Source organism: Neodiprion virginianus, chromosome 4 (assembly GCF_021901495.1).
Source record: "Neodiprion virginianus isolate iyNeoVirg1 chromosome 4, iyNeoVirg1.1, whole genome shotgun sequence".
Classification (NCBI taxonomy): domain Eukaryota; kingdom Metazoa; phylum Arthropoda; class Insecta; order Hymenoptera; family Diprionidae; genus Neodiprion; species Neodiprion virginianus.
The window spans coordinates 18,346,934-18,359,175 of NC_060880.1; the positions used below are offsets into that span (position 1 = coordinate 18,346,934).

A 12,242-nucleotide genomic window follows, 5' to 3' on the forward strand; every position below is an offset into this window, starting at 1 on the left:
TGATTTGATTAAAATTTGGGATTGAGCAAAGTACGTTAATTTTTCGCAACGCGTATCTATCACGGTCATTATGTTACATAAGTTTATATATTACAGATATTTGTTACATGGAATGAAATTACTTACCGTCTGTCACATTATTTACATATATGCGTATAAAATTTATGCGTAAATACGTTTTCCTCGAGTGCATCATTTCTATAAAGCCAAGCGCGGATTACATGTATACGGTTTGCGGTAATTGACAGCCGCCAGAAACATGTACATCCGGCTGTAAGAAGAAGAGACAGAAGCTGCCTGCATCTTTGGACAGGCTCGATTCTCTCGGATTAATCGGATATATATATAACAAATTCCTAATAAAAAATATATATTTATATATATGTTACAAAAACGTATAGGTACGTAAACGGACGGGAATGCAGTTTTCTTTCTTTTTTATTAATTCATTATACGATATTTCTACACTGAGAAAAATTTCATTTGTTACAGTAACTAGAAAAATTGAGTAAAACAGGTATCGTTAAAAAAACTGTTTGAATGTTATTGGAATTACGAAAAACGAAGTACACGTAACCATTTTGCGCTACTGTCGATCCTTTTTTGGTAATTGCAACACAAAATCAGTTTTCTCGGTTTACTTTACTTTTTTAGTTAAATAAGGCTTTAACGTCAATTTATCGTTGCACAAGCGTTATATTTTCTCAACAGTTACAAGAAAATATAGTGACAGTGATCATAATGAGAAAGAATAGTAACGGATATTAGACTTTCTTGTAACAGTTACAAAACTAATTTTCATTTTGTACCTAAAACTATATTTTTCGATTGTGCTAAAAAATGAAAATAGTCAAGGACTGAGCGGTAACCGAAATTAAAAATTTCTCTCAGTGTACATATATATATAGGTGAGTATATATTATATATATATATATATATATACTCACCTATATACATACGCTTTTCTCTTCTGAATTAAGAAAAATAAAACATAATTCATGAACAATTTATAATCAGCGAGAGATACATTAAAGATTAATGAAGTTTTTTGACAAATTGTAAAATCTGCAATTATTCTTAATTGAATTTTATGGGTATTTTTTTTTTGTTTTTTTTTCTGTTTTTACAGAGTAAAAGAAAAAGGGGAACTGTATTTTAATTTCTCCGAATTATTCGCGTTTAATGGTCGAATTTATTATGATCGTTAATTGAAATCAGTCGGCACCATTTTGCATCGTGTAATTTATCTTTAGTAAAAAAATGAATGTTTTCGACGAATTTATTCACGCCAAACTGACCTCACTATTCGTACAATAATTTACTGTACGGCAGATGTTCTTGACCATTCATGTCGTGGTCGTTTTTACTGATATCTTCTTCAGCGCTAAACGAGACGCACAAAGATAACAGATGAAATTTTTAATTCAGTTTATGATTTATACTTTAGAGGTTTAAGATTTAATCAACATAATCTGTCCAATGTTTATATAAAATTTGACTCGAAATCGACATGCTTACGTTAATTTAACTTTCTCTATCCGTGTATCTCCCTCTCTCTCTCTCTCTCTCTCTCTGTCACTCTCTCTCTCTCTGTCAGTCTCCTTTTTCTCTTTTGCTTGAACTTTCCTTATCGCATATCATTGTATCAAATTAACGGAACCGCGATCGTAAATTTATTTTATCTCGTACTATTTACAAAACACTGGCGCTTACTTCGGCAAAATGCCAATGCCAGATATACCGGCTGTTAAATTAATGTTTATTATATCCATATTGTATCGTAAATTGTTTTAATCGATACTGCACGTGATTTAGTTCGTTTCGAAAAAGATCAGCGTCATTGTTTGGATATAGAGGAAATACAAAAATTGCATCGATTTTTATTCGAATTTATTCGTTTTAAGTTGTTCATTTTGATTTTTATAAATGTCCGAAATATTTAGCGACAGCAATGATTTCGATACATTTTACGAAATTCATCACTGCTTCGCATTACGTAAAATAAGTGTAAATAGAAAGTTGATAGTTTTTAATAATTATAGTCAAATTATATTCGACACTACGACACTTATCAATAATTGTTTATAATTCCTATTTAATTATCCTCGCGGTATTTGGTACGTGACGTTTAATCGTTAATCTGAATTCTTCAAATGTCCGTGCAAAATAGCGTGTTTATACGATTACAATCAGGAATAAAGTTTACGAATGGATGTAGCACATAAAGGGAGCCGATTCGATTTATTTGGTAGTCGGTAATTGTTAAATTATCCACAGAGAATTATGTTTATCAATTGACTGTATTTTCATACATGCACAATGCACATGCATCACACTTATAATATTTGATACATTGTTATAAATATACATATAATTGCCGTGGCGTGAATTAACATTTTGTTACGCTCGATCTGCCAATTCGCGATATTATTTTACAATTCAGTCACATGAATTAACGAACATGAATTAACGAATTAATTATTATTTTTTCACCGATCTTTATACGAGACAATCTAGTGGCTTGCACTTTTTTCTTTAAAATGTAAAATCTCCAAGATCTTTCGAAGATCAATTTCCACCCCATTAATCCATCATATAAGTATGAATATTTGAAAGACGAAATTGAACAAATATAACCTGTTCCATGTTAAAACGTAGTAGAAAATCAGCGAATCAAACTGTACTTGCTATTCGATCGCTGGAGAGTGAAAAATTGTCGGCAACGAGAAAAGTTTTGCCGCACAGTTTTTATCAGACGACTATCTACAAGTGTCTGCCATAATACAGCTCGCCTATTATGTGTTAAGACCAGCTTTGTTTATTGGCTAAGTTTTTTGCCCTTTTCCCATCATTCATTTTCGCCCGACGCGATGCGGGTGTAAATGTACAACGGGTGTGGTAATATACATGGTTACTTTATTGCGGAGCACTGCGTTCCGTAAACGTCGCTATATAATCGCCGCCACGTTACAATGCAACACCGCATTTGCCTCATGGTCGAAAAACGGGCTTATTATCACAGCTCCGCATTTTCTAACCAAGTTACGTGTATGATCTTTGTTACAGCGGCAAATTATCACTCAGCATCAATTTATATACCTGCAGTTACGCTTATATTAAGTTTTCTTTATACGGAGAAAGAGGGAGAGAGAGAGCGAGAGAGAGGAAGCAACGAAGCGACGTTGTATGTACGCTATAATAACTATCGTGTAATAAATCATGGAATGTTATTATCGAAGATCCTCTCTTTCTTGCGATGAGATCGCGATGTCACAATTCTAATTCATCATTCGATCAAGTATTCATCGTCTTTTCAAACGCGTCTAAAAACGTTGTGGCGGAAATTTGACTGTCGTCGGTTCGTTTGGTTATTTAAGGGGTTACATGAGTTTTGAATGACAAAGAAAAAGAAAACACGTGGTTTCTGTAATTTATTTTCAACCTGATAAAAGAATAATTTTTTTCAAACTTTGGGCGTATGAAACAACAATATTTTATACAAATTTCATTCAAAGATATTGAAAATTCAATCGTTGAGAACTGTTTTTCAAGATAACTCATGACACTTTTGTTCAAAATTAAAAAAAAAAAAAATACCTTCTGTTAGTAGGTGAGTATAGCACGTGATTGAACAAAGGATTAACGGGTAAGAAAAAAAAATTTTTTTATTTGAATTATTGGTAGAGTTGTATGGAAAACGGTACAATTGTTGGTAAAATATAGACGATGCGTTGATTTGTTAAATACGTAGTGATCAGAGAAAAAAAAAATCCGTCATTAAATTACGATCTATACTCACCTACTATCAGAAAATATTGGGTTTTTTTGATTTAAGATAAAGCTATCAGTTTATCAATCTTGGCCACCGCGAGGATGTTTGTTTCTCCGAAAACCAGATTTCAACGGTTTGATTTTTAAAAGTTTTACGATGAATATTTCATGAAGTATTGTTGAAATATTATTCGTTTATACGCTCGAAGTTTGATCAAAATAATTCTTCTATCATTTTGAAAAAAAAAATAAAAAAATTATAGAAAATGTGTCTTTTTTACCATTGAAAACCCATGTAACCCCTTAAAGTAAAGAAAACGTATCCTGTATACCAACTTACATTGATTGATATTACGTTGAAAGTGCACGGATGATTGCTGCAAGCAATAAGAGGTTCGAAGTCTATTTGTTATACCGACCGTGCGCTTCACTGTTGTGCATCCTCCTCCATAACAGGGTATAACATATAATGATCGTAAAACCCGGACGCGTTCTATAAATTTCTCGGTATAATAGTTATAGGTACGAATTGTTGAGAAAACGCGGGACCGGAAACGGCAGCGCAAAATTGTCGAGCATTACGATCGAAGGCTCGGAGCCTTCGGTATCTCAAGAACGAGTAATAGACACCCTCTAGAATAATGGCGGTAGCACCCTGCAGGGTGCGTGCAGCGTATACCAAAGCAATGAAAATATAGAATGGCGGAGGTAAATCGTCGGGAGAAGTAGATAGTAACTACTTTTCCCTTGGCGCAAGGCGTGATGATCATCCTGAAGTATGAGGTTAAACCCACAACCTGAAACTATCTTACGTTTCGCTGCGCAGCAGCAGCGGCGAGTGCACTGTGTAAACACAGTAGTTGTCAGGTGCAGTAAAAGCATTCTCGAGAGAAGATCAGGTGAAAATTGCCTCAGCGGTTACGAACCGGTGTTACTTTTTTTTTTTTTTTTCTTTCCTTTATTTTATTTTTATTTTTTTATGATTTTTTTTTTTTTTTTTATACACTTTTTTTATTACACTTGGTCTTCGTTTCCATTTTTTTTTTTTTTCTTTCTTCTCCTTCTCATTCTTCTTCACTTTTTCGAGTCTCCGGACTCCGAAGCATCGTGCAGCTTGCCAACTCTTCAAAAGTGTAACGCGTAGCAGTTGGAAGAGTGGCTGCTATTTTCCTTCGACGTTTTATCGCCATAAATTGGCTCTACGGTAATTCACCTCAAGGCGCAAAAGCGCACATTCGAGAACGGCTCGAGGGTCATCTTCAGGTGTAAAGTGAAAATCGTCTTTGTTTCCGTCCGACTCTATGTCAGGGATGAAAGCGTGCCTCGAGGTCTCTTCTCTCTGTGCTGTTCGGGTCGTGTGTGAACAGGGAATTTTGAACGTTGGAAAGGGAAACGTTTCAGGTATAATTTTTTCTGTTATTATGTGATGGAACGTTAAATCGAGGTAGTCTGATTTCAGTGATACTCTATTATACATCTTAAAAAAAGCTCTGTCTCCTTCTCTTCTCATTTTTTCCATGAGCATGAACTATACGGTAATTTTTGGTGGAAAAAATATCTAAAGGAACAACAAAACAATAATTATATCGAGATCTTCAGGGTTTATTCGAGGTGGGAACGAATCCCGGCGAATACTGAAAGCACAAGTGCATGGTTATAAGTTTTATAACCACGTAACAGGAATGAAAATATTCGTCTGTAATATAGGTTTGGTCACGCGGGGGATTATTGTTATTAACTTTTTATTTTTATTCGCTTCGATTCGATGACTGGCAACCATATCGCTCCTGCACAGCTGCGGCTGATCGTGAAACACATGGACACAAACGCGTTTGCCAACAACAGACGCGTGTGTTAAGGCACATGGGTATATAAAGTGTGCATAGAGCCTGCCAAAAATTAATCGACTGTACACTACAAATTGATTTCGAGCAAAAAGGGACGACCTGCGAAATGGGTTCTCCGGTTCCGAACGGATGCTGGCAACATGAAACTTCCCTCTTTTTTTCTCTTTGACTCTGAACCGTTGTTTTACAAAAGCCTGATCAGTTTTGTACCATTCTTCTTTTTTTTTTGGTTAAAATCATTACACGTTCTGTGCTGACGGTAGAAAATCGATGTGTGGTCGTATTTATGGCGCAGTGAGACTTTATTTGAAATTTTTATTACAAAATTCAGGTAAAATGTGCTACAAGTAACTATTTACAGCAGTAGGTAATTGTGTTATAGTTGTCAGTACGACATTTTCAGGCTATTGCCATATTATCTGATTGTTTAGTTTGCTGCATTATTTTAGTCAAGCACAATAATAAAAAAACACTAGATATTTTGGTTACAGTTTTGGTAAAAAAATGAAAATATTTGAAAACTGCATAGTAATCGGAACTAGAAACTTTTCTCCATGTAGACATTTTCAACAATATTCGCTTTTGTCTATTCTCATTTTGCATGTGCGAAATTTTGACTAAGTACGAAAGACTTATACTTCCAAGCTGTAAACTTCGCGCAATTGTTTCAAGTGTAAAATTCTTAGTTTCGGTAAGTAAAAAGGATATCTTTTATGTATAGTATGATTACATTTCTGCTCAGTTTGCTCAAAGTCGTGGACGTTGGGCCGAAACGAGTCTTGTCAATCGGCGAGGCTAATGCTCGGTAATGACCGTCGGCCAGCTCCGGTTTCCGCCCATTTCAAACCGAGCGGAAAATGTCCCTGGCATAAGGTTGCAAGCAGGATCGCCCGCGGGGCGATAACTCAAGAGGTTTAACGTCACGCGCGGAGTTTAGGGACTCTGGGTGCTCCTCCTCTTTCTTCATCCAGGAGGAAAAACGGGGGACGTTATCCCTGCGCACAGTATTGCGCATGCACGGTGAGCGCTGCGCGGTTGTTGGAAAAATCGTAAAATCGTGATTGCCTTGTGCTTTTTTACGACTGTTGGTATATGTATCGGGGGTTTCGGGATTATTTGTGAAAATGGAATTCCACATCACGACAAGGCGAGACCAGTCGGAGCTACAAGCTCGCTCCCATGATCGCGCGTTAGCTTCGGGAATGCAAATCGTCTGGAAAATCGTAAAAACGATGAAGTTTTTAAGCCTCGTCAAATCGCCACAATTTAGTTATATTTTAGTTAATATCATGCGACCAGCTCACAAAGAAATTACATATTAGTTGTTATATGTGGTCACACTTTCGGCTGAATAATTAAAATATGTCATAGTTGAAGTGGCGGCACTCTTCCGTGGACTGATTATCCATTTCTCAACGTCGCTTTCTTTCTTACTTATATTTCTCTCGAAGTTTTATACATTTTCACTTATTACTTCGTCTCCTTTGAAGTCCAATGATTTTTCTCTTCGCCGTTGTGCCAAGTCCTTCATTCTTTTTTCTCTAAAAGAGAGTCAGACTCTTTCCACTTCTTAATTCTTGTCATTTTACACTGTGAACAACACAGTATAGGCCATAATGACACTATCGAATGTCAACCTTGTAACTATCTGATACAAAATTTCTGAGCTGACTGCAAAAATTGTTTTACAGTACACATAAGTCGACAGAAGTGATATTTTTTTCACCGTGTGAATGTCAGTATTATTTGATATCGTGCTTTTGTTAAGGTATAATATCGAAAAAAGAGTGCGAAAAAATAAAGTGCGAATTAGATTTCTAGGATCAACGAGAAGTCGACAAGATGACGAGATTGATGAAGTGTTTTTCAGGTTTCTTCGTCGGTGGTCTAATTTTCACTGATCCTGTATTGTCCGATAATTGCAGTATTTTGCAAACGCAAAAACACATGAACGACATTATGTATAGTCTGCTAATTTGTTGAAGGACCGTGAAAATCCTTCTGCAGACTGCAATTCATTAATGTAGCCACCCGCGGTCTGCGGCCTGCCACGCCTACTCTCGCCCCGGCTGAACGTCGTGCAAAAAATACCAGACGATACCGTCGCAGGTTAGCTGTTTATGCATTTTCCGGGAAGAAATGAAACCTGAATCCTCAACCGCCCGCGCGACGACTGCGGGCACAATCGGAAAAATGCACCGCTAAACGAAACCACATGCGCTATCCTCGGCCTGATCTGAAAGAGTGGCCCTAATTTCCGTAATTTAGAAAACGTATTTTCAAAATAGCCCTCGACCCTGGGTCAAAGCCATTTGCATGTCGGAGAAAACGGTTGTCTGAAGAACGTTGCTTCAAAGTGTATGGAATTTGTTTCCATGTTAAAAATAACGACAAATTGTTTTATGAAAATTTATGAGGAACAGTCATTACTCCTTCATGCTTTAGTGGATTCGAATACATGAGCTTTCGAGAAAACTTAATTTTCGGAATTTTTTTACGACCCTTTGAGTCGTTTTCGAAATGGCAGATCTAACGTAGCGGACTTGAGGTAAAGCAAAATTATTAACCATTCGATGCTAATTTCTTTACACACGGTGTAGTATTTACATATATTGAAATAATGATACGCGAAATGGAATTTGAAATGAGCAACTCCGAAACACCCCGAATGTTTATCGAGTTGCAGTTGAATTTAGTGATTATTTGATTTTACTTTGGTGAAAGTCAGTGAAAAAGAGATATCGATATCGGAGATCAGTCGTGGATTTAGAAGTTGAGGCGAAAAGCTAAAAAATTCTCCAGTAACCAATTTTTTTCAGAACAGTAATTGAATGTATCAAAAAAGCTCTCGCAAAACAAGTTTATTATACGCGATCACTTTTCGTGTAAGAGATGATAATTATCTTTTCGGAGCCGCTAGAACATGAAGGATCAGTAGTGATCGAGGGTTAGTGTTGGACAACTTTTTCCACTCTCTGTCATCCATGAATCAAGGTCCCAAATGAATGTTCATTAAGAAGAAACGTCTCGATATTTTTTTTGACAGGGTAACAAATCCCAATTGCTCCGGAGCTGTGTCCTTTGCTACAAACGGATTACTTCGTGCCGTTGAAAGTAGTTCGATCATTTTATTCCAGTACGTACATTTAATTCCGAACATTCATTGGATCTCTCGACGTAACAAGTTACGCAATTAATCAAATGAGGATGAGCTCCGTGATTTGGGGCTGATGAATCTGCGCTACCGTTGAACGTCTAGGGTTTTCTAACCACCTAGACTTAAGAACACCGCGAGGTTAACATGCGGCTGGTTCTCTTCCTTTAAAGAGGAAATGCATCCACGCAGAGCCTGGTTTCATACGAAGGCTTGCCACGATGGTCAATTTCACGTCTCAAACGTTGGTCTTGCTGGATCCTGGCGAGGCTGGTCTACTACTGTCGTTGAAGGTGACTCGGTTGCTCCTCGAGGACAGGCTCATTCCCTCGGAGTTGACCTGCCGCGACCAGACCGAAAGACGATACTTGCTCCCAGCGGCGCCTGAGATGATGCTGCTCCTCAGGATCTCGCCTCGGATCGCCGGCCGCTGGGCGTGAAGGTGATGCTTGTTCGGCTTGGGTTCAAGCTGCTTGGGCGCGAGGCACGGCATGTCGAAGAACCTCTGGTCCTTGCCGAACTCTTCGCCCTCCTGCAACACGGTTATTAACGGCTGCAGTCACGTTTCGATATCGCATCTCCGTACCCAGGGAGAAAAAATGTATCTACAGCAGTACTAGACCGACTCAGAATGTCAAGGTTAATTTCATGGGCGAACTTGATACCATCGCCCGCGTCTCCTGTCCGATGATCTCCAGGCCATTCAAGGTGTAACCGATAGCGAGTCGTTCTCGGGTTACCCACGTCATGATACTTACTCGCCGATCAGCCGTCAGCCATATGCCGCGATCGTGTCCGACATGATCTACTCTCGTTGGTCACAAAAAACGGTTGACAAAAAACGCACCCACGATATTTCCATGATACCTATGCGATCACTCGGTGCAGCTCTAATCGAGTAGAAAAAACGCCGAGTAAGTTACCCGACGTTATAATCACCTGCAACGTTTGGGACAGTTCTTGGTCCAACGTTTCTGGAAGAAAGAGGCAGAGAATCCCGCCGATGGTCGATAGAATCCCAAGAACTACGACCGGCACTTGACAAGCGAATATCCTCGTGTAAGCGATGAAGGGGGAGAGGATGGCTGTCGCGTACCCGAATATGTGAATGACGGCGACTCCCTTCGCTCGCACCACCGTCGGTAGAAGTTCGGCGGCGTACTGCAGCCCAATGGTGTACGATATGTTGATCAGGAACCTGCCGACCAGTCCGAAGGCGGCGAAGTACACACCGCTGGTCATAGATGCAAAGAAGCAGGCCAAGCCCGAGAGGAACATCGACGCAAAGGACAACCACCTCCGGCCGTAGTAGTCGAGGGTGAAGGCGACGAATATGTCAGCAGGAAAGGTCGTCGCTGAGGATATGGTGAACGTGAAGAATATGTCGAGCCCCATGGTGCCGAGGTTCCTTATATGGCCGTCGAAGACCATAGCGATTATGCCCCAAATGGCTATCAGCAGTATTGTGATTCGCCGTAGTCTCGGCGTTCGCAGAAGGTCCAAGACCCTCGACTCTTCGTTGCGAATGAATCGCACGATGTTTTCCGAATCCTCCTTGAAATCGGCGTACAGGCTGTCAGGCACCGAGGTTTTGTTCACACTTTGGATCCTGCGCATTATCTTGATCGCCTCGCTGATTCTTCCCTGACAAGCCAGCCACCTAAAATATACGAAAAGTGGACTGCTGCTTTCCAGTGATCTCAGATCGAATTCACCTGACGCTTTCGGGAACCACGATCGGCGTCACTACCGCGAATGCCAGCGGCGCTGACGTTACGATAGCGATGCTCTTCCAGTTCGAGAGACGCAGTGCCAGCCACGGGAGCGTGCAGCAAGCCAAGGGAAAGCATATTGCGATCGACAAGTTCGCCACCCAGGTTCTCCACTTCGGACCGACGTACTCGAGCACCAGGATATACATCATCGTGAAGTTGTTGTCGGATGCGAAACCGACGAGGAACCTGCACACTCCGAAATGCCAGAAACGTCGTGCAAATACCGTCGCCATCCCGGCGAAAAAACCGAACATGTTTGCCACTACCAACACCGGGATCCTTCCGTACTTGTCCGCCATCCATCCGAATAGAATCCCGCCGAATATCGAACCCACGAAGAATATGCTCTGGGCCAGGTTTACCAGGTACTGCTTGTCGCAGACCTGAAATGAGACCTTTTGTGGAAATAAACTACACATTCAGCCCCAACGTTGAAGGCTGACTCTGAATCGTTGAGAGTTTATCCGTAAGAACAATTTGAGTCTGACCATTGAACCTGAGGGTCTACCCTGAAGAACGGTTAGTTTATCCATCGAATTCGGAAGGTCGACTCACCCATTCCAGCTCCGAAGCGATCGTTGTGTAGGGAACATCGCTCGACGTGAACTTGAACTCCCAACTGTGACAGCGCTGCATCGGCCACTTGGGGTCAGGGCTTTGAACCGAGAGTAGAGTCGCCAACGGTACGTCGTACATCCAGCACCTAGAGAACGGTAGCTCGTGACCTTCGTAGGGTACGTCTTCGCTGGGAGGTATTCCCCGGCGCCTGACCTCCTCCCGAGACATGCCATCGACCTCCGGCAGCCTGCACCAGTGCTCCTCTGGCACCAGAGTCATGAACATTTGACCGAAGTAGACGAAGACGTTGAAGAAGCCGAAGGGCATCAGCATAACCGACACCATGCGCTGGTAGAGTCCAAAGTCGCCTCGGAGCCAACGTTTTTCTGTAAGGTTATGCAAATTTCGAGAAACTCATCGAGTCGCGGGGGCTCGTATTTACGAAACGCCGTTCACCGAGATAGTGGAGGATGTCGTCGAGCGTCACTATGCTCGTCAACGAAGAGCTAAGCTCGTCCGAATCGGAATCCTCGATGCTATCAATGTCCGCGGACGGTCGCACAGTCGGCATTCTAACCTCAGAGCGTAAAAACAGACGTCAGATTTCGCGGCCATCGAACGTAGCGTCGAAAACAAAATTGTCTGGAGCTTAACGTTCATGCTCGTGGCGAAATTGCCTGGCTCATAATCTCACTTCAGACTTGATGTAAAATAAAGGAAAATACTCCTCTCCCCGCTCGTTTCCCAGCCAATCGCAGCACCCGTTTAGCTAATGTGTATAACGAGCCCCTGGGAGATTATCGAGGGTGATATATAAGGGCGGGGGTAAACTACCCCTCGCTCACGCCTCCACCATCCGCTACTCGCGGCAATGATGGAGGCGTTTCGTGCAGGACGCCTGCTGAATTTCCAATTTGCAATATAAGGTAATCCTACCCGATTTACATATTATTATGGAAATTGTCTTCCACTCTCCGTGCGGTCGTAAGTAACGCTGGCAAGTTTGTTTTTTTTTTTTTTACCCTTCTTCCTTTCTCTCTTCACCTCGGAACGCCGCAGATTCTTGTAGGAAATCGCGTCACTACTCGCGTATTCACTCTTTACTCATAATATAATAAACCGTCCGTATCGTCGAAA

General features: G+C 40.7%; 1 protein-coding gene across 1 annotated transcript; it reads right to left on the minus strand.

The window, feature by feature from the left end:
* Window positions 1–1,302: 1,302 nt before the first annotated feature.
* Window positions 1,303–11,676, minus strand: LOC124302846 (solute carrier family 22 member 13-like). Its single transcript, XM_046759414.1, has 9 exons — window positions 11,562–11,676; window positions 11,103–11,491; window positions 10,488–10,930; window positions 9,712–10,432; window positions 9,017–9,304; window positions 6,684–6,831; window positions 1,714–1,744; window positions 1,519–1,626; window positions 1,303–1,384 (listed from the first exon to the last, which is right to left on the minus strand). The coding sequence occupies exons 1-9, from the start codon at window positions 11,674–11,676 to the stop codon at window positions 1,303–1,305; spliced, it is 2,325 nt and encodes a 774-aa protein (XP_046615370.1).
* Between the last annotated feature and the right edge of the window lie 566 nt (window positions 11,677–12,242).

What these genes read in the sequence shown, in the direction of transcription:
- LOC124302846 (XM_046759414.1), bottom strand. Translation starts at nt 11,676, where the DNA reads ATGCCGACTGTGCGACCGTCCGCGGACATTGATAGCATCGAGGATTCC. An exon ending in GTGGTTCCCGAAAGCGTCAG is followed by an intron (nt 10,433 to 10,487) that starts GTGAATTCGATC and finishes CGTATATTTTAG; the next exon opens with GTGGCTGGCTTGTCAGGGAA. An exon ending in CAGGATCCAGCAAGACCAAC is followed by an intron (nt 6,832 to 9,016) that starts GTTTGAGACGTG and finishes ACGATTTTCCAG; the next exon opens with ACGATTTGCATTCCCGAAGC.